Here is a 23,511-nt window from a genome sequence, read left to right as displayed (position 1 = left end):
GTAATATTCGAGCTATATGACGGCGGTCTGTAAATAATCGAGTCTGGACCAGACAATCCAGTGATTGACATCATGAGGATCGATATTGGGATACGATGACGTTAAACCCTTTTTCACCCCACTATAATCATACGAATTCTCAGAGTTCATTCTACGATTCCGACTATATGATAATCTTGTGTTTATGAATCACTATCAGCAAGCTTTGTGTTACAATACAACCCCATTTTTTTAAAAACTAGCTATACCGGCGCTTTCTATATATTATTTTGCATTCATGACTCACTCGTTTATATATGAGTGAGTGAGTTGGGTTTAACGCGGGCTTTTAACAGTATTCCAGTTATATTTACGACGTGTCACCTTAATGTGGGAGGAAAGCCCGAAGTGATGCAGGTCTCAGACGTTCACCACTTCGGTGAAACCCACGAGCACGTGTATGATGGCTGACAAACCTAGAAACATAATCGGGGCGAACCGGGATTCGTACCCACAATCATAGGTTCCAGGCGTGCCCAAGGGACGCAACTCTGCACGGCGAATCGCGGCGCCTTAGACGACTGGGCCCCCCGTGCCCCCCGTATATATATATGAACTTGTTTTCGTCGCTATATGGATGAAATAATGCCGATGCGACGTTAAATTTTAACTCACTCAATCACTTACTATATCGACACTTGGTTGACAAAACACTCCCACAGCACAGCGGTACAATTATAACAGCGTGTAAACTGTGCACACTGCAGAGATATCATTGTCCCGTGCTGGTACGTTTGTAAAGTGACTCTATCGATCGCTACCCGACAACACCAGGCGCATTGTTTATTTATAGCGACGTAAGCAGTGTTGTGTGACTGCCAGCACATACGGGTATCTGACACTCCCCTGTCGTAAAGAGGTGTGCGCAGTAATACAGTTCAGTTACAAGTACGACTGAGGATTTTAATGTTGCCGAGAGCCACAGGTAAATTAGGAACTTTTGATTTGTACTCGTATAGATCAATGCAGAGTCTTAAGAACCCGCTTTGTTGAATACCTGCTCTTTGGTGTAATGATATAGGATGTCGGTGTTGAAACAATACAGTGACTACAAGGAACTTGATGTGACGATCCGGGTTAAAGGTCTTCGTAAGAGGCGACCAACGACTTGGTAGATGCATGTCATCGTATCCCAACTGCGTGGATCGATGCTCATGATGTCAATCACTGGATTGTCTGGTCCACACTCGATTATTTACAGACCGCCGTCATAGAGCTGGAATGTTGCTGAGTGCGGCGTTAAACAACAAACAAACGAAACGAAACGAGACGTGACGACCAAATACAACAATATAGAGAATATTCACGATATCTTACCAAACATAATTTTGTATATTGTGGTGCGTTGTCCGTTAATTTCCTGTCCATATCAGAAATTACTATATACTATATACTAGTATATATACAGGTTTACAATACATACTGGTATCTTTCTGATGTGAGAAAACAATCCAGTAAATTTCTGGTGAGTAACATATCCCTTCATTACATTACCCTTTTCGCGAACACCTGGTGTCATCACTGATTTTCAGCGACCCATCCAATTGTGTGTTACGGCTATATTGCCTTTTAGGTCCAATGGATAATCGAGACTTATTCTCTCCATTGACTTTTTATATTATGATAAAGTTATTAGAACCCATAGTATATACCTAAATAAATCGTTTCATTTGCCTAAAAATCATACAAATATACATATGCATATAAGTGATACAAATGATTTGCAAAGATATTTAAAAAAATAATGTTCACGAAAATACTGCAAAAAATAATTTTGATGAACAAAACGCATGAATTTTTTTGTCTACACATCCTGACTCAGTTTTTTTTCTCCCAAATATTAAATTGTCGGCCCCTTAATGGTTATAGCTGAAGATTTCACAAACAATATAATATGTCTGATGAAATTCAAATTCTGTGGAGTTGACGTTTTATATATTGAAGTTACAAAATTATCATGTTCTATGACACAACATGTGATAGGAATTGTTGAATACTATTTAATTCTACTACATTGTTGGGTTGGGTTCCAATCAGGATTCGAACCTACAACATCAGAGTGTGGCACCTAACCTTCAGTACACAAATTCTGCAATCTAACCAACTCAGCCACCGATGCTTTAGGAGATTGGCTAACACTTTAAATATAACGCAACTGACAGATGGTTTTGGCTATGTGTGGAATGAATACAATGTTAATTCTATTTCTCTTTGTAAGGATATGTACTTCCAAAATGGTGTACAACCAAATACATATTAATGTCAGTTTTTGCTAAAAAGTTCTAATACACTTATATTAGGAAACATGTCCATGCATTTGTGTCATGCAAAACTGGTTATAGACAGGCGGTTATAGGACTGCCACCTGTTTAAATATTGCATTGTCACACCTTGCATTCACATTTATAGGCAGGTCAAAGTGACATTTGTAGTCAGTCATGTATTCAACTAAGCATTCGCCACTGCCCTGACAAGTTGTATTGATTGACAAGGCCTTGTCACCGTTGTTTGCGACAACCTGCCATGGCGTTATTGCAGTTGTATATGTCCCTGTATTTGAACACGTCTTGCGAATATGCACATGTATATTTTTGTTTAGTACCGAAAAGACCATACTTTATCCTCATATAATTTCATGTATATGTCTTTTTGGTTTCGATGATGTTTAAATATTTATTTATTGAGTTTACTCGGAAAACTATGTGAAATACTGCACTTCCTCATTAATAACATCTTTGCGAAATGTGGGGGTAAGACATATAGGCATGAAGTAGGCATCACCATGGGCACCAGTTGTGCTTCCCTTCTTGCATTTGAATCGGAATTTCTGTTAGGATTTGCAATGTCACACTTAGGGATGTCAACTGAAGCTTCGAGGTATATCGATTCTCTTTCACTGATTTACAAACCTGAACTGGAACAGGACTGTATGGCACTTAAACTATTCCATACTGAGTAAACAATATGTGAAATGCTGGACCTCCTCGTTGATAACAGCTGTGTGAAAACTAAGGGTAAGACAAGAGGGATGCCTTCAACTTTCCAATTGTCAACGTTCCCTTTATGTCGCGAAGTATTCAAGCAGCTCTAGCCTATGGAGTTTACATGTCCTTTTTGGGGTACAGTCGAGTATGCTCTTTCCACCATGATTTCAAAGAGCGCCAAAAGACTCTTGCTTTTGCGTTGTTACAACATTCAAAGTAAAGCTTTTCAAACGTTTTATGGCAGACTCGTTGGGGGCATTTCGAAAATTGCTGCATGGTTAACAAATAATATGTCTCAAAATTCTCTATTTGGCGTGGTCAAGATCGTCCCGTGTGTTTTCAGGCGAACAGTTGAATTTAACAAAACTTCAACCTGAACTGAATCGTTTGACGTGTTTAAATATATGCATCAAATTTCGATTGAAAATAAATGTCACTGTTTAACCCAATCTTAGATACTGTCAACGTGTATGTTGACGGGGAATTAGCTCTTGGGGGAATAAAGGACAAAATCGACATCACTGTCCCGGAACGCTTTATGCGCAACATGTAAACAATAAACAACAATTGCACAATGAGCGGAATACCTGCTCTGACAACACAAACACAGCAATGAGCAGACTTTCCAGCTCAGGCGTACAAGAGGTGAGCGGAGCATCAGCTCACCTCAGGGCGTTTCCTACGAGCAGCATATCCTGCTCGAGGTCGTCCCTATGCCAGCACTCGGAATACCAAGCCTGACTAACACCGTAGTAACTGTGTAATGGTAGCACATATATAGTAATGAACAACAATGGACAGACAAAGAGACAACGACGTTGCTTTGGACATATGGGCGTGATTAACAAACACAGTTCATGGGATTATCAATTAGGGCAATAAATGCCATACTATAAAAAGCAGTAGTTAAAGGGAAGTGATATGGTAGTCCAGGCTGACTGACAGTCAAAATACAATGAAATGTTGGTGAGGATTAACAACGGGGATTAGCGCCTAAAACGTAATGACAATTAAGTTATGGAGACATGGCTACAGGGTAAATTGCCCTTGAAGTCAAATGTACTGCAGACAATGGTAGTCATAAATCAGTCGCTATGACAATACTACCATGTGCAAATTGCACTGTAACACCATGTTACAATCAAGTGCCTCGACTTAAAATAGAACAGATTTAGGAGAAAAGGAATCACTCTTTTGGAATCCTTGTCAATTGTGTAAGACAATTCGTCTTTCAACTATCGTATGAACTGGTTTTGTTTTTTTATTAGTTGCATGCCTACAATACTGATCTATAAATTAAAATAAATAAGTAAAATTAAATAATAGTACTCATTCACTGCTGACCCGTAAAGACCCATGTGTGTTGTAAAAGGCGACTATGCTTGTCGTAAGAGGCGACTAACGGGATCGGGTGGTCAGGCTCGCTTGGTCGATGCATGTAATGGTATCCCAATTGCGTGGATCGATGCTCATGGTGTCAATCACTGAATTGCCTGGTCCAGACTTGATTATTTACAGACCGACGTCATACAGCTTGAATATTGTGCGGCGATAAACAACAAACAAACAATCATTCACTGACACCACATAGAAACTGTAAGGAGCCCCACATGTAAATTAATATTCCACAACAGCCAGACAGTGAAAACACACATGTATATATCGACAGAACTACTATCTGCTCACTATCAGAAGCAAACAAAACGGAACGCGTGTTTATCGTCACACCCCGTGCTGGTAGTACAGATAAGAGCAGGAACAAACTGTGAGTGGTATCAGCAAGGGCTTTCTCAGGAACAAATGGGTCATAAAGCCGAGTCACATTTTAAATACTATGGACTCCTAGAAGGGACATTGTCACCTTGACGAAATGAAAACTGATTATTTTATATAAATACATATATTCTGTTTGATCGAGGCGAAAATAAATATGACCATGATGTATTTACAGGTCTATAATGTATCTGAAGGAATTAACTGACGTGACACTACTATACTCACTGGCACACGTATCTATATTTTGCAGTTCATGAACTTCGTGGATATCTTTACCAAGAAAACAGCGTTGTCACTATCCTATTGGGCACGTTAGAACTTTGTTAATTTGTATCGTAGTCAATATAAACTTAAACAAGAAGTCATTTGAAGCCATAAGAAGAGATGGGCACTAGGGTCGTTTTATGACGTCAGAAAAATGATTAAATGTGAAATCAATACACCATCTCTGGCCAAAATAACGCAGTCGTGATAAGTATATCTTCGATAAATTCAGTAGGTTTTCTGATACTATGCACTTTGTAAAGAACAAGGATCAAGGGTCATAACTGTATGCTCAAAATCTAAAAAATGTAGCAAGAGAAGTAACTCTAGGAAAAATGAATTTATGGCACCAATTCGAACTGAGTCTTGATAGATATCTCTTAGACGCTTGCCAAGTTTCTTTGATGTAACTTCAGTAGTTTCTGAGAAAGTTTGTCCCCATTGCAGCCGCAAAGCACAAGGTAAAGTAACATGGATCAAGGGCCGTAACTGTGTAAAGAAATAATTTACGGCCCCAATTTCATTTCTCTAACTTAAAAAGGTTTTGAGAAAATTTGTCCTCTTCGAGAAGCGGATAGAAGGACAGAAGGACTGACGGACGGACGAACTAAGTTCATTGTCCCCCGTCCCACTTCACATTTGTAATCGAATTAATTGGTTGCTTTTTCAAAGTATAACTGATTTGTTAAAATCACACACAGCGTTCACTCTTACACCCGATTTAGACTAAAGCATTCAAGTATCAATAGCAGTCAACTGGTCTAACTGTCACGTCGCTCACATTCCTCGGGAGTGGTCTGTCCTTCTCGTTTCCAAACGAAAGTACAAGTTGTGCTACCGCAGTTATTGTCGGGTAGTTGATTCATGTTGTATGTTTCATACAGTTTGGGTGTGACAAGGGAGGTTCTCGGTGGGGCAGGATACGCTCACCCTTTTGCGAACATCTTGTATCCTTACTATATGATAATGATTCATAAACATATGCGTTTGATACAGTCGGAATTGTGCAATGAATACGGCGTTCAGCAGATATTTCTTATGAATATGGAAATGGTTTTGTGGCTTTTATTCATTTTTGTCAGTTTGAGCTTGCTATCGGTTTCGCTATTCGGGAGACTGCTGACTCCGTATGCCACATTTGGTCTTCATTAACGTTGCATAGTTTATTTCTTTATTAGTTCCGTGTCCCCCAAGTGACGTGCTACCCACAGATCAATAAATCAGCAATGTTGCTTAGTAACGCGAAGAACAAGCTGCTATCATGTTGAGTTGACGGCTTGGTTGTTTTAAAGTCATTGTTCACAATCGGCCCGTGAAGATCCGGGTTAGAATAGCTCTTCAGCAACTCATGCTTGTCGTGTAACGGGATTGGGTAGTCAGTCTCGCTGAACTGGTTGATGCATGTTATCGTCTGGAATATCGATGAGTGCAGCGTTAATAACGACCAAACATTGTTCACAATCATAGCTCTATGCAAATCACTATGTTTACAGCATTGGGCATGGACTACTTGTGATGGCGCGATGCAGGATCAAAATCAGGAAATAGAAGACACCAACAGTAAGTAGCCATATCAGTGATATTATCACAATGTACATCCTATTTTAAGGTCTATCAAAGGGAATATCCTAATATTGAATGAAAAACACACATTGAAATATTCCCTTTCACCAGGATAGTGTAAGCCAGGTGTAGTCAAAAGTGCGTTGCAATTTATTGTAAAGTGTGTTATGATGAATGACTAGGTTTCAGAATATGGATTGCAAAGGGTGTAGGTGGAATGGGACTATCTGTCTGTCTGTCTGTCTGTCTGTCTGTCTGTATGTCTGTCTATCTATCTATCTACCGTTATAACAAACTACCGTTATAACAAACTCAAAGGTACCACCAATTTTAGCTCGTAATAATCGTAATTCGTTTTTAGCAAATACTCAGCATTTATATTTTGGCCGTGACTAAAACAAAAGTTTGTTATATCGGTCAGTTTCTTATAAGCTCGTGTATTGGGGTGTTCTACCGGCACAATAAAGCGGTGAAACTGTGAGTTATAGACTACGAGTCAAACAGTTTACAGTCAAAGATACCGTGTTAGGCTTATATATCTAACAAAACATGGAAAAATAATTACAATTCATGACATGCTGGATACTGAATTAACTTCAGGAAAGCAACTGGGATAGCGCTGCAACCTTCTTTATACTAGAATGTCATTGCATAAGAAATCTTGTGGCGTGACGTCATAGCAGTGTATGGCGTCATCCATAGAATGTCGTTGCGGGTTAGAAGGAAGTACGTAAATGTTTAAAATTTGTTCGATTTGAACGTGATAGATAAACGTGTTATCCATATGTGGTTAAAAATGAAATAAATTCTTTGATCATCCTTTGATGCAGAACTATTTAAAAGGTGCATTTTTTGACTCAATGGTTAAACATTACAGTGTTCCTAGCGCAATAAAATGCACACAAACTCCAACATTTGTTTTCATTTGGGCAGTGAGACTAAACATCACATATTTTAGAAAATGTTAAATACTTATTTGTACGGAGCTGTGGACATACTTTAAGTTTTATTGCAAAGAACAAGGACATTTACAACATGGTCGTTTAGGTAATGTCGTCTAATCTTGATTCATGTATTGATAGTGTATTGTAGGCCTCTATGACTGCATTTTGAAGTTCATGAATAATTATTGCCTTCCATTCAACCACTATGACTGTATGATTCTTAAGACATGTTTATGTTTTTTTTGCAGACTGTCAAACGTGCTCTGCCCTTTTGGATAGAAAGGAAGATTTTGATCTACCAGAGGACAATGCTCTGCCTATTGATGTAAATGTTGATTTAATAAACAAACCTCATGCAAAGTTGAGTAATTTGCAGAAGAAGGAACAACGAGATCAGAGGACTGACTTTGTTAACAAGCTGAAGAAGTACATATCAGCTCTGCGAAACACAGGAGGTGGTATAGTGCTGGTTCACATAAATGGAATAGCAGATGGGGACACATGTCTAGACTACTTCAATGAATTAGTTGATGTGAGACTGAATGATATGATCGAAGATGGCAGTCTCTTTGTGCAAAGTTATCAGAAGGATTGGCTTCTAGACACCGAATCAAACAGTGTAGAGAACAGATGTTTCAAAGGATTTGTTGTCATCCATGTAACTGGTTCTAGTATAGTGACAACATTTAACTTCAATTCAAAACAACCACTTGATAATGCTATAATTGATGTGCAAAGTAATGCAGTCATCAGATTTCTCAAACAGAAAAACAGTTTTCAAAACAAAAGTACATCAATTCGTGGAATACCACAGATCAACGAAAGGCGAAACATTCAAGTGAAAAGTTTCCGTCCTGAAACTCTACCTCCTGGGTTATTGCAAAATGCTGCCACATTCAATGACTATCTTTGGGAAAAGTGTGGTTTAGCAGGATATATAAGTGCCTTTTCTAAATTAGATGCTGGTGGCTCATTCTTCCTTGGCATCAACGAAGACGAAACACAATACCCGAAGGAGACTTACAAGTCAAAGACATTTACAGGAGTGGGCATACAATTCAGAGATTTGCAATTTCGTGAAGATACTAAAACCGCCATCTTGCAGTCTCTACAGAACAACACTGTTATCGTGACATACAGTGGAGAGCCACAGAACACACCTAGAGACACGATTAAAGTCGCATTCCATCACGTAGAGGCAGACAAGTTTGTGCTGGAGGTAGCTGTTGCAGCAGTCGACGGTTTGCTGTGTTTCGATAAGGAAGGACCAGAAGCTTACGAGTTTGAAAATAACGAACTGAAGAGGTTAACGATAAAAGAGTGGTACGAAGGGTAAGTTAAATTTGGTTGTCGATATCAAATTGAAGTTGTCTGTAAATATAATCGAGTCCTTATAAGGCAACAGTATCCAGCTGCTGTCCAGATTTTGTTCAAGAGGTTCAAATCCGATTTTCCATATTGTCAAAATTAAGGTTTCAATTTTTTGTATACACATAATTTCTACATAATCGAGTGTACTATTCCGAATATATCGTGAGCATGTGTCTACGAATCCCTATCAAATAGTGATTGTACCAGGCGTTCGTGAAAAGGTATTCGTGTTCGTTGCTTTATTAGGTATCGGAATATAATATTGATTTCAGTTTGTGTATCAAAGACGAGACTGACACCCAGGCTGAAAGCAGAGATGGCACTACTTGAAAAAGACAGCAACCCTCGTTTAGATGGTATGTTGGTTCTCTGATTAGAAATTTATTGTTAAAGTTCAGATGAGGTAAAATGGGGTTTATTGTCGCCTTCAAGGTTATTGCACTTACATTTTGACGTATTGTAGCATTGAATATTGTTCAAATATAAGTTTTGTGGAAACAGATTTTAAGATATAAATACAGCACTAAACACACAGTAATCACACTTTTCATTTGACTTACTGATTTACTGACATTTTGACAGTAACTTACATAAAGAATAAACTCCAGCAATGATTTAACGGATCATAGTATGTTAAAGAAAGTATATGTTCTGGTAACAGAGAACCTGACACACCGTCCTGTTGGGAGGGTGGACATAAGGAGTCTGTATCAGCGGAGGCCTCCCTGCATGCAGATAGAGAGGAGTCTGGAGGATATAGAGGCCACAGTTTTACATGGAGGTACAGCAAACGTTTTACAACTTGTTGGCACCGAGTTAGAAGTGGTTTATAGCTATATATTCCTTGTATGACTGAACTAAAGTAAATAAGATTTTGTGACGTGACTGATTGTATTTAGTGATTCCTAATATTCTGTGTTATATTTATTCCGCATTTCTTTCACAGGACTAAATACAATCAAGACATTTCCCACGACTTTCCCAGCAGGAGGGGCATATGTTAATTTGAAGACGAGGCTGAATGAGCTCTCAACAATGGAGAATGTTGGTCTGGCATACATCGCTAAATCTCTCCCTGCTACTGCTAATATGGACATTAAGTACAGGACTCCTGGAGATGTTATTTTGGACATATGTCTTATCAGACAGGGCAGTCCTGCAGTTGTTCTTTCTGTTGTGACAGACATGCCTGTGGATATGAAACTTGCTCAACGATACACCTCTGCTGTCTCTAAAGAACTTACAAAGAATGTTCGCAGATTTACGACTGTGACCTTCAACTCTATATACGGGTTACTTCATGAGAAGGACCTCGCATCAAAGGAATCATTTGAATCATCTCTATCAAGGATAGAGAAGGAAAGGTCTCGCCTCTGTGTTCCTGATTCTTTGAGCATGAACAGGGAAAAGTATAAACATGTTGTCCGCGCTTTCCTCTCTTCTGTTGCAGTAACAACGCTTGTTAGTAACAAAAACGAAGAAACTCTATGGTTTTTGACACACAAACAGTTCTGTATCCTGACACACAACATTGATCACACTGAAGTGCATGTAGATACCTGCCCAGCAAGCGGTGGTGGAGTCCTGTCTCTCACAGTTGCTCAACGTCTACAGAAACTTGGACCGACATTGCTGATATCAGATGACCCCACACTAGTCGAGCGTGCAAGGTAACATTTTATGACATTTTTTCTTATTAAAACTATTTTTAATTGATGAATGTGTTTATGTAGGCAGATGCCGACAACATATGATGAATGTGCTGCCTCTGTCCTCCTCACAGAAAGCAGAATATTGATTCCAAGACATTCAATGACATCAAGCAAAGTGAACTGATGGCAGATAAAGAAGATATCATGAACGTTGTTATATACCATGTTGGAGGACCATGCTCATCTGAGACTCCACAGTTACCCCAGCTTTTGTCGGGTGCACATAGGCGCTGGGTTTTCCACAGACAGAAAGGTATTTGTGATCAGCGTGATTCAACATTGTTAACCTCACACCCCTGGGTACGGTGACAAGAATCATTGCTAACGGGATGCTATTATGACAAGACAAACAACTTTATATATTGTTGAAGTAAAGAAAGACCATGTTGATATGATTAGCATCTGGACTAGTTTTCCTATATAACTTGCAAGTTATGATTAACAACAGAAGTATGAAATTTGTGCTAATTCAAGGGAAAATCTGTCTGGGAACATTCCGAGTGTCAGTGATCAAAGATGGACTGTTCGCCTTCTATTTACTATATAGCATAATAGCATGAGTGATGTGTTCCAGGAATGCTTGCGGATGAAGATGGGCAACAAAGGCAAAGCCTTTTGCCAGAACCAGCAACAGTTAGTGACTATGGTGAGTATATAGGGTCAGCATAAACATAATATAAAAAATTTTATACTTTGGATTACACTTTCTCAGTAACGTACAGATTCTCGTACTTGTTTTGGCTAAGTCCCGTCAGGGATTCGAACCCACACTGCCAGACTTAGGCACCTAATCGCCAGTACACAAAGTCAGCGATCTAACCCACTCAGCCACCGAGGCTTCAACAAATGAAAGTCCAACAACTGGCGGTCGTGTACCGTCTGCTTCAAGTAAGCTAATGAACGTGCATAATATCGTTTTTATGTCGTCTGTTAAATGTGTATTTACACAGCTATTGAACAACACGATTTTGTTAATATTGTATAACGTCATCAAAAATGGATGGTTACATGATAATGCGTGCAGTAGGCGACTTGAAACATTATTGAAGGATAGGTGACATGGAAAATTAAAATATATGTGATATAAAACGACCTGTCCCTGTTTATCTTCATGCACACTGGGTGCAACTTGGGAAATAGATTCTGTTCATACTTAAAAAAAGACTCATAGACAATCATTCAATCACAGTCTGGTTGATGAAAGATGCACTTACATTTGGTAACTGCAAATGATATTGTTTTGTTTGTTGTTTAACGCCGCACGCAGCAATATTTAGGCTATATGACGGCGGTCCGTAAAAAATCGAGTGTGGACCAGACAATCCAGTGTTTGATATCATGGGCATCTATCCACGCAATTGGGATACGATGACGTGCATCAACGACGTCAGCGTGCCTGACCACCCGTTCCCGTTGGTCGCCTCTTACGAAATACTCACATGTCATTTTATGCATTGGCAGTTTATAATACATATGTATATTTTACAGATGCGTATACCATGGAAAGAATTCATAATCTTTTAGGTAAGTGGAAGATAAAATACAACCATTCTGATGTGTTGTGCTTTAAACTTGATTCAGTAAAGACTGCTCTATTTAATATGATTAAATATCTAGGAAAAATTGCAATGATGTCTGTTGTTTTCTGTTATTTATAATGAAGCTCGGTCAGTGTGAAGTATACACCATATGCCATCAGAACAAAGTGCCTCAAGTTGTCAAAATGTGCATGGTATACTACATGTAGCATACTGCACTTCATTTTTGTTCCCAGATGCTACCTCTGCCGAAACAGCAATGGCCATCAAGGACAGCTTCAGAACATCAGCTGTTGATGATGTCATCAAACTGCTGGAAGGGGACAATCGGTGGATCACAATCACTGGTCTGCCAGGGGAAGGAAAAACCACTCTTGGGTACATGGTTCTGGAGACGATGAAAGCCAAAGGAGCAACAGTTTGTGTCATTGACAATCCAAACAATTATGCTCTTTTCACAGACAATGCAGTAACTATGCATGTGTTTTTGTTCAAGGATGTTTTGAGCTATGCTACCTGTGACCTAGAAATCAGGACACAATGGATTCACTTTATCAATAACTTACATAGACAGATAGTCAAGGGTGAGCATGTCAACAATGTCTATGCTGTCTTCATATGCAACAAACATGATGAGGAATGGAAATATTTCGGTGGATATGATGAGGAAATATTCCACAGAAATGTTTTCAACCTGAGTGAGCACTTCAGAGAAACCCATAGTGAACGAACCACAGTTCTTGAATACTTTCTGCAGAAATACCAGATTCCAGTACAAAGACTGGGCACAAGCATTGCCTGCATCACGCATGGATTTCTACATTGCTGTAAACTCTTTTGTGAATGGCAAAAGACAAATCAGACAAAACTGTCTCTTTTTTTCTCAGATCCTCTTTTTTATGTAATGAATATAGTCAGTGCCCACATACACGATGTAAGTACCATGACATTTCTACGCAATATGCTACAGAATGATAGATTCATCTCCACAAAAGAAGTTGTTCTTCCAAAGCCTTTGTCTCAAATGCCTGGTGTATTCCTTCAGGAGGACAAACAGATGCTAACGTTCAGTCATCCATCTGTTCGCATGGTAGTAGCATTGGTTGTCGGAAAGGAAGATCCGCTATTTGTCCTTCAGAACTGTAATTCAACCTTTGTCATTCCACGGCTGAAGATCCATACAGCAAAAGAAGATACAGGATTCTTATACGTCAATATGGACAACCCTGAGGTGTTGCAAAAAGTCATATCGACCTTCAAACATGCTTTGCAAGAGGGATTCTTTGATGTAATAGGACATGAAATGTGCCTTGAAGAAACATTCTGTCGAAAGCTGCTGACAGATGTTTCAAACGTAAGCATGGAATACTTGAATATCACATTCTATGAAATTATTTCATGTTCTTTGATGATGAAAGTGCAGTTGCGTCACAATATTAATAGTTATGGTGTCTTTAGTTGCCGTTAACAGTGTCATATTAGGTTAGCAGAAAAATATATGGTGAGGCGTCATTTATTTTGCCGAAAGGTTTACACTATTTGGTATCTTTGCCTTTGTATCTTTCCAAATGAAAACTTGACACTTACAACAGTATAAACGACAGGACCAGTACATATGTTTCTGATACAACGCTTTAATATAACCATAAACATTAACAATTTAATATATAATGCACTAAATGTGAACGTTTAAAGTACTACAGGTAAAATGGATAGAATTATCATAAAAATGCCTGAATGTTTACAGAAATCTGTGAAATCATTTTCCTAACGACGGATTGCTGTCTATTCTATTGCTATGTCTAGTCATTGGCGTCACGTTTCTTGTTTGTGACGTCATCCTATATTATGTTCTATGACGTTGCTATTTGTAACACAGTGACCTCCACTGTAAGCTTTTTTTCTCTATAATGTTTATTATTAAAGACACGAAGGGGGTCTCTTTAAAAATTCATATCTTTGCTCATCACAACTGATGATATTAAAACACAAAACAGTGTCGAATAAGGATTTTCTGTACCAGAATTTTCATGTGAGATATGTGTTGGAAAATCCAAAATGGCTGTTACTGACGGTATACGGCCTCATATTAGGTCAGTAACAACCATCTTGGATTTTTACTGACGGTACACGGGCTCATATGGGATTAGCAGTTCTGTGTGTTGATTGGTCAATCTCACTTTGAGGCATAATAAAGGGTAAGATAAGGAGGGTTGAACAGGAAAAATCTGAACATTAATAAAAGTAGCCTTAATCTAGTCCACAACTGAAAACTGCATATTGATGTTTGGTCAGCCAGAATCTGATAATGATAACGGTTTCATTACCTGTCCAAACATTTGGAGATTGTTTATTTGGAGATTGTGCTTTTCAGACATCTTCAACATTTCTAAACGAAGTGAACATGGATGGGTATTCGTTACTTCATGTAGCCCTGAGACATGGCAACAAAGTTGCTGTACGTGTCCTTCTTGACATGAAAGTGAATGTGAAAGCCAAATGTCATGGTAAAACGGTGCTACACATCTTCTGTGAAGACATTAAATTCGACGAAGATCTCTTCTTACTATTTCTTGAGAATGGTGCCGATGTCAGTGCAGTTGATGAAGAAGGACAAACTATTCTTCACCATTTATGCATGCTGTCGGGAAATGACCCTGCAATCCCATTGGTATTAGGTAAGGGCTGTGACACTACGGTTACAGATAAGAGTGGGAAAACAGCACTACATTATTTATGTGCAAACAGACACATTGATGAAGACTTGGTCACAAGACTAATTCAGTCAGGCTGTGATGTGAATATGTTTGACAAATGGGGAAAGAACGCTCTGCACTATTTGTGTGAAAGTTCTGTGTTTGATCAGAAACTTTTTCATATCATAGTCAAACATTGTGCTGATGTTAGTGCAACCGATCACTTTGGTAACATGGCACTGCATTATGCTGCTGAAAGGGCCCATCCGCTCTATACCATAGATTTTCTCATTAAAAATGGATCAAATATCAATTGGAAAACTAAATCCGGAGACACAGTACCACTCCTGCTTTGTAAGTTGAATAAATTACAAAGCCAACTTTTGGACTATTTAATTGGACATGGTGCTGATCTAAATGTGGCGGATGAGGATGGAAAGACGATCCTCATTATTCTTGCCGAAAATGGGACTCTAAATCTTGACATGTTACGCTTGTTAATATCAGCTGGTTGTGATGTCAACAAGCAGGATGATTTGGGTAGCACACCTCTCCATTACTGCTGTATCAGAGGTAATATGGATAAAACTATTTTCCGGATGCTGCGGTACTATGGTACAAATGTAAACCACCCAAATCAGTTTCTGAAGACCCCACTTCACTATGCTTGTGAACACAAGTACATTTATCCGCAGGTCATTAAACATCTAATCCTATCTGGTGCTGACACAAATGCCACTGACCTGCATGAAATGACCCCACTGATATATCTGTGTGAGAACACACGTACAAGTATGGATGATTTCTCTTTGAGTTTGGATATGTTGTTACAGGGAAAATGTGATTTGAACAAATCAGACAAAGATAGAAAAACGGCTCTGCATTATGTCTGTGAAAGGCAGAAAAATACAAAAATCATATGTGAGTTGATTCGAAAGTGTGAAGAAGTCAACATGAGCGATAGCCACGGGAGTACACCACTGCACTATCTTTGTATGAGGGAAGACCTAAAGGATCTATCAGGGATGGTGAATATGCTGACTCAAAAAGATTCAGACCCGAACATATGCGATGAGTGGAGGCGAGCACCACTACATCTCTTGTGCAACAGAAAGCATATTGACAAGGATATTATCAGGATCTTATTGACCGCTGGTGCAAACGTAAATGTGAGGGATGTTTTCAAAAAGACCCCACTTCACTATGCTTGTGATCATACAACTGTTAACAGAGATGCTATAACTTTGTTGATACGTGGGCGTGCTGATGTGAACATTTCAGACGGCAATGAACGAACACCTCTGCATCTATTATGCAGGCAGAAGCATATAGATATAGAAGCTGTGAAAATTCTTTTGAAACATAACACCCTTGTAAACAACACTGATGAGCACGGAAATACTGTCCTTCATTATGTGAGTCAAAATGAGGCGTCAACCAAAGATATTGTGACTCTTTTAATAGAACATGGTGCTGATTTAGACAAGACCAATGGTTTAGGCATATCAGTCTCAGAATGCCTTTTAAAGCGGACAGATTTGAAACCAATTGTACAGCGAGCCATCTGGAAACATATGCCAGCAGGCAGTACAATGCAAGCAGCAGAAGACTACAACCTCAGGTTTCAACTACCAAATGGAGCACAAGAATTGTTCAAAGAAATCGGTAGGACTGGGACCATTGACAGAAAAGACAAACATGGGAAGACATTTCTGCATTATGCCTGTGCTATGAAATATGATAGCATCATTGAACAAATATTGAAGCTCAACTGTGATATTAATCTGAAAGATTCTGATCACATGACGGCATTGCATATCATTTGCAAACGAACTGATGGGAACATTCAGAAATTCATAGCACTTTTGTTGGAGCATGGTGCTGAAGTTGACATGACTGACAGGTATGGACATACACCACTGCATTATCTTGGCATGACCACAATTAACGCTGAACAAAATGCTACTCACCTGGAACTGCTGTTGAACGGGGGCGCAGATGTCAGCAGGGCTGATGGTAATGGCATACATTTAGTTCACTATCTGGCTATTGCGGGAATATGCGATAAAATAAAAGTTGCACTGGATAAAGAGACAAGAGACGTTGATGTGACCGTTAAACATGATGTCAGTACAGTCATGCATAAAGGACAGACAGCGCTTCATTTAGCATGCATTTCATCTGAAGCTGGAACAGGTGTTGTCAGAGAGTTGCTGAAGTTTAAGGCTAATATATGTGCCACTGACAGAAGAGGAAGAACACCTTTACACTACCTATGTCTGAGTCCGTGCAAAATTGCATATAATGCAAAAACAAATGAACTGACCGTTGAACCTACAACAGACAGTAAAGGGCGGAAAGAACTTGTGGAGCTTTTACTTGCCCATCATATGAAGAAGAAGAGGAAACAAAGGGAACAATGGCTGGTTGATGAGGACAGCACTTCTGACTCGGTAAGTACCACAGTTAGTTACAACATTGACTGAAAGGTAGAAATAAACTAATGATACACAAAATTAATACAGAAACAGCATACTGTTACATTTATTTACATTTAGCGTTCAGATCCGAAATAAAGCTTACTTATACGTAATATAATCTAATTTCAATGTTACATTGACATGTAAATATACATTGTTTGTGGTACGGCTTTTTGTTTGCTGTTTTAGGGTCTTGGAGATTTAAGTGATTGTTCAAAAACAACGAAGAATGCAAGTGTCCCTGTTCCTCCTGCTGTCAAAGATTATGTTAACATGACGGACGACAGGGGAAGATCTGCGTTCCAGTATCTTTGTTCAAGTGGCACCATAGACAATGAACTTTTCCAATACATGATCTCACTGGACCCAACTCTAAAGGCGTGGTTAGTCAACAACAGTGACTACAATGGTCTAACAGTCCTACATTCGCTTGTGCTATCAGGATCACATCTTACCGAGAAGATAATCGGTGACATAAAATATATCAACGGTACCCTTTTTGATAGAGCTAAGGATGCATTCTTTGTTATTTCGCCTGGTCAAACGGCCCTACATTTAGCTTGTAGAACTATTAATGCTGATCTGAAGATTGTGCAACTATTGCTTCAGCACAAGGCTAACGTCAACGTAATTGACTGCAATGGCAGGACACCACTGTTCTACATCTGTGAAGACGCGCAGAACATCTCATGGGACCAGGGCAGCCACGAATTTGTCATAAAGTCTGATAGCAAGCCCTCAGAAGCCCTTCAGGATATCCGATATAACATTGCCTTAGCCCTTATACATGTAGGGGCTTCGACAGACAAACCCAGTGATGATGGTGTCCAAGCTCTCCATGGCCAGTTTAGAACCATGATTAGTAGTACATGAGTCTTTACTTGACCAATGTGTCCACGGATGATGCACATAGTGTTCCTGAAGTCTCCATTCTTATCCAATTTCTGAGGAGGTTGTGAATATTTCACTTAAGTCTGTACTTATTTGCCCAAGATCATGTACATGCTGTCATTTCGGCCATAGCTTGCATCAATGTGGCCAGGACGTTGTATATAATGCCATTCAAGTCTCTACTTAACCAATACCCCAGGGATGGTGGCTATTGTTTCATTTTAGTCACTTCATAAACAGTGTGCCCGGGATGTTCTATATAATTCCTCTTTAGTATCCACATGTCCAGTGTTTGATGTAAATGGTCTCGACAGGATGTAGTGCATCAGTCCACATTTGCCAAGGATCTTGTGTAAAGTTTACCGAATTCTTTCATGCAACATTTTTCCAAAATGTTGTTTATAATGCCATAATGGTCTGTACATCAGTTTGTATAGGGATTGACGTTTGGCGTTGCTAATTCATCTACCTAACGAATTTACCCAGAGTGGTTTCAATTTTAGTTCTTGATAAATATAATTGCTTGGGATGTCGTTTATCATGTCATTCAAGAATTTTCTTAATCAATTCGCTCAGGATGTTGTACATTGTGTCATTGAAATCTCTACTTTACTTTGTATAGAATGTTTTTTTACGTCTCTGAAGTATCTATTCAACACGTTCCCTTCGGGATGTTGTATGTCATGTCACTTGGGGTCCCGCCATTTAGTATTCTAGGGGAGTGGGTGGTGATAGGATGTTTGTTTGCAATAGGATAAATAGAGGATATTTCATGTGTCGAGAGATGCGCCACTCCTGAAAATGAGATGAGATATTTCACGAGACACATGGAATAACCTATTTATTATATACGCTTTTTGTAGTTGTAGTTGTCAACCGGAAAATATAATTATTTCATATCAAAAGTAAAACCAGGAAACATAAATTGTCCCTACATAACACACAGAGACGCGTCACCATCCCCTTGTATTTGCGACCCGAAAAGTAGTTTCCCGTTTGCAAAATCATAAAAATATAAACAAAATTAACAAAAAATAATTAGGGTCACGAAAATGCTGTATCATACAAACTTTTACAAAAAATATTCTTGAAAACTTTGAGACCACTTTTGGAAGCGAATGATTACACTCATGTCAAGTAACAAAAATGGTGCGAAACGAACGGTCTCGATTGAAGAATTGAATGCAAAATGTCCTGTTTATAACGGAACATTTTCAAGAGAATAACAAACGCAATGAAGAGATATTTACTCCATAAATGACCATCTGTCATTATTTGGCCTTGTCAATGTGGAACTAACGTAAACGGATGTCAACAATTTTTGAACAGGCCAGACACTTACGAAAAGGGAGGCAATTTGAATATAGTTCCTTTAAAGTGTTATGTTCAGTGCGGTGAAATATCAACTGTTATGTTCAGTGCGGTGAAATATCAATTGTTATGTTCAGTGCGGTGAAATATCAATTGTTATGTTCAGTGGGGTGAAATATCATTTGTTATGTTCACTGCAATGAAAATACCACTCTTCTCAACTTCGGAAAACTCAGTCTTTCACACTTAAGTATGTGATAATAGTTTGTTCATTGCTTCAAGACTGTTATTTTACAAACGTGTTTCAGGACGCACTAAGTATCAAATAGCCGGTCCCTTAACTATCTACTTTACCAATTTGCCAAGGGTTGCTTTAAGTCTCTGCTCGAATAAAGTTTGCCAGGATGATGTATGTACTGCCACTCAAATCTGTACATAACTAATTTGTCCAGGATGTTGTGTATGATGTCACTTGAGTCAGGATGTTGTTTCAAATACTACTTATCTACTTAAATATCTAATCAACCAATTTGCGGATAATGTTGCAAAAAGTGACTATTTGGTCAGTTCTTGACCAATATGTCCAATATATATGTAGTGTCATAAGTAGTATAGGTAATGGGGGTTCTGCCGCAACTCCACTGGAGCAGGATTCATATACCTATACTGCTACTACAGGAGGAATTTTTTATGCCAAAATGATGATGCGATTTAATGATAGTCATAAGATTAAGTTAAATTGGCTCTAGGTGGAGTCAATGATATAAATTTTTATAGGTAATGATGGTTCTGGACCACTACCAATACCTGGGGCCAATCATTGCTTTAGATGAGTCTAAATGGTAATAAAAATATTCTTTATTATTTTTATCGATAAAGCGATATTCAACATTTTTATTAAGTTCTTCGTTCATTTTACTAGGAGACCAGACTATATAACTACACTCTTTTTGTAAATTGATAAGAAACAATTGATAACCGTATTTGGTTGGTTTGACATCACTGATATAATAAAAACCTTGTGGTAATTCTTTCCATTGAATAGCTTTCTCCATTATTATATATTTATGTTAGCATTTGTCTAAATGTAATCACACGATAGTAAACAATCTATTTTTAATCTCCAACCAGTTCTTTGGTTTTGGCACGGAATAATTGACGCGCTTGTTGCCTCCCCTCTTCTATGAACTTTTTTTTCTCGTCTTCGTTAATACCACTGGTCTTACGAGATTTTGATCGAATCTCCTGCTTCATTTTATTGTATTTGTTGAGCTCCAACAGCACTAAACGAAACTCATCCTCGGATATCTTACAATCAGCCATTGCTGTCGAAATATGATCCTCAATGCTGTTCAACTTTGCTTCGGCGAGTATCCGAATACTATCGTGTTTTAATGCTTTCTTTTGTAACCTACGAGAAATGAATTTTATCGCTATTCCTGCCAGTCCCGAGACTCCAGCGGTTATTTCCATGCCGAGCACGATAGGCGCGGCGATTATAGTTGATAGTAAACCGATACCCGCTACACCGAGTCCCATGCCAGATACTACAAGAGCGGTGTCAACTCCGTCCAGAGCATTCACGGCTCTGCGATACTTTTTATACAATCCAAGTCTCAACTCCCTATCCTTCCCTATTCGATGTTTTATGTCGCTTATTTGATGTAATCGAAATCCATCAACGGTATCCATCTTTTCAAATGCTTCATTGAGCGCCGGATATAAACTCATAGTGTATATAACGATCATATAATAGTCTTTAATTGGTCTTGCTTAAATGTTTTGAGACTATACATCAACCTGATCAAATGTATATTATACGGCAAGAATATCTTAGTAAGAGAAATACTGTCACTTTTAATAATTTGGACCCCCTCGAGGGTTGCAACGGGCGATGCTCCGATATGAATAATACTGCAACGTTGACGCTCGTGATTCTTGAACCATTTAATCGATAGACCTGGTAATATATCGAAGGCATCTTCCGGTGCATCTCCGAACAAGACTTCAATAATAAGCGTAGAAAGATTAGGTATTGCACTCAAGTTATCTTTAATATCTTCGAATTCAGTAACCAAATTTAAAGTAACATTTTTTAAGGCCGGACGACTATATATCATATGACCTGGGTTTTCTGGCAGGGGGGTAACTAACACACTTTTTCGTTTTGATGGGATATAAGCCGCGAGTACGATGCCACTATTTATTATCTTAGTTAAATTATGTCCCTTACCCATCATCACATAAGGTGGGGTAATGACGATATTCAGTAGCCACTCGATGTTTGCTTCAACCATAGTCCATTTATTATCGTCGTTGCGAGTAATATTGTACGAAGTGTTTTTAAGGAGTCTACTAACATCGACATCGCTTAAATCTCCTAGATTACCCGTGAATGTGACTTCTTTCCGCTTGTATACATTATCGTGTAAGTGTAAAGCGTATAACTTACCATCGGTGCCGGGTTTACCAAATCGTTCCGTGTCTCCGAGATCGGAAAGCGCAATTGTATTACATTGTCTTACTGTTCCAGGGCCTGATGCATCAACCATTATTTTTAATATGGAGTGTTACACTTAAGTATCCTATATGTACAGGTTAATGTTCAAATCTTATACAGAAATTTTAGGTCTGAAATAATTCCCCGCTTTAATTTTTTGTATTGTAGTGACGAGAAAGATTCCGTTCTACCGCTATTATATTTTTCATTTTTCACTGGAATAGATCTGAGCAAAGTTGAAGGACTTTCTAGTTGAATATTATTTGTCGTACTGATTTGATCAAGATGGATACACAACTCTTTATAGGGAACTAAATCGGACAATGTCTCTTCATCAAATGTTGCCTTGAATATTGATAAAATTCCGCGTGTAAATCCAAGTGTAGCTGATAAGTTCCCTACAATCCGTACACCTTTTTCTCCAGTGTCGAATTTCAACATTCCATTGGACTCATTTTGTGTTAGACTAATTCCATTAGACTTAAAAATTTCATCATTGAGTGAGCATACGCTGTAATACCCATCAGGTATAATAATGAATTTTTCAATAATATTTTGTTCATCTAATATCCATATCTTATTATTACCTCTCACAGCACTTATATTGGTCCACAGTGGGTAATACGTTACATCGCATAGAGCGACTTCGAGTTGTCCATCCGAGTTATCGATAGTACGAAGCAGTTGAATAGACTGACCATTTGTTATTCCCAGGAGTGTAACATACATATCAAACATACAATGATACTATATCATAACTTAAATATGGAATTAACCATTATATAATATGGAGTGTTACACTTAAGTATCCTATATGTACAGGTTGGTGTTTTACATCTAATACAGAAATTTTGTGGTCTGAAATAATACCACGCTTCAATTTTTTATATTGTAATGTCGAGAATGATTCCGTTCTACCGTATTATATTTTTCATTTTTCACTGGAACACTTCTGAGTAGAGTTGAAGGACTTTCTAGTTGAATATTATCCGTCGTGCTTATTTGATCAAGATGGATGAACAACTCTTTATAGGGAACTAAATCGGGTAATTTAATTCCCTGTCGTGGTTTGTTAGAATTTATAATTCCTATTCTATGATGAAATCCAAGTGTAACTTCTAAGTATGGGATAAGAACTACAGCGTTTTCTCCAGAGTCGATTTTCACTGTCCCATTCGACTCATTTTGTGTTAGACTAGCTCCATTAGGCTTAAAAAATTCATCATTGAGTGAGCATACGCTGTAATACCCATCAGGTATAGTAATGAATTTATCAATACCATTGTTTTCACCTATTATATGTATCTCATTATTATCTCTCGCAGCACTTATATTGGTCCACAGTGGGTAATACGTTACATCACATACAGCTACTTCGAGCTGACCATCCGAGTTATCGATAGTATGAAGCAGTTCAATAGACTGACCATTTGTTATTCCCG

The 23,511-nt window shown here is 38.5% G+C and overlaps 1 protein-coding gene across 3 annotated transcripts in view; it reads left to right on the top strand.

Moving 5' to 3' along the window:
• The window catches only part of LOC124113197, a 28,042-nt gene extending 9,455 nt beyond the window's left edge, over positions 1–18,587 (top strand). The window contains exons 1-13 of one of the 3 annotated variants that reach the window (XM_048395382.1): positions 750–964; positions 6,557–6,623; positions 7,819–8,902; positions 9,214–9,297; positions 9,603–9,722; positions 9,888–10,611; positions 10,725–10,906; positions 11,228–11,299; positions 12,142–12,177; positions 12,428–13,545; positions 14,566–16,431; positions 16,465–17,340; positions 17,557–18,587. In XM_048395382.1, coding sequence (XP_048251339.1) covers positions 9,258–9,297; positions 9,603–9,722; positions 9,888–10,611; positions 10,725–10,906; positions 11,228–11,299; positions 12,142–12,177; positions 12,428–13,545; positions 14,566–16,431; positions 16,465–17,340; positions 17,557–18,240 — 5,718 coding nt within the window. In that variant the 5' untranslated portion in view covers positions 750–964; positions 6,557–6,623; positions 7,819–8,902; positions 9,214–9,257 and the 3' untranslated portion in view covers positions 18,241–18,587. Of the gene's footprint in view, positions 1–749; positions 965–6,556; positions 6,624–7,818; positions 8,903–9,213; positions 9,298–9,602; positions 9,723–9,887; positions 10,612–10,724; positions 10,907–11,227; positions 11,300–12,141; positions 12,178–12,427; positions 13,546–14,565; positions 17,341–17,556 lie in introns of those variants that run through there. The other 2 variants (XM_046473467.2, XM_048395381.1) reach the window with 2 other exon arrangements.
• The last annotated feature ends 4,924 nt before the right edge of the window (positions 18,588–23,511 follow it).

The sequence above is a fragment of the Haliotis rufescens genome, unplaced genomic scaffold (assembly GCF_023055435.1).
Source record: "Haliotis rufescens isolate VD_foot unplaced genomic scaffold, xgHalRufe1.0.p SCAF_14, whole genome shotgun sequence".
NCBI classification, from domain to species: domain Eukaryota; kingdom Metazoa; phylum Mollusca; class Gastropoda; order Lepetellida; family Haliotidae; genus Haliotis; species Haliotis rufescens.
This window is presented reverse-complemented; position numbering and strand designations above follow the sequence as displayed.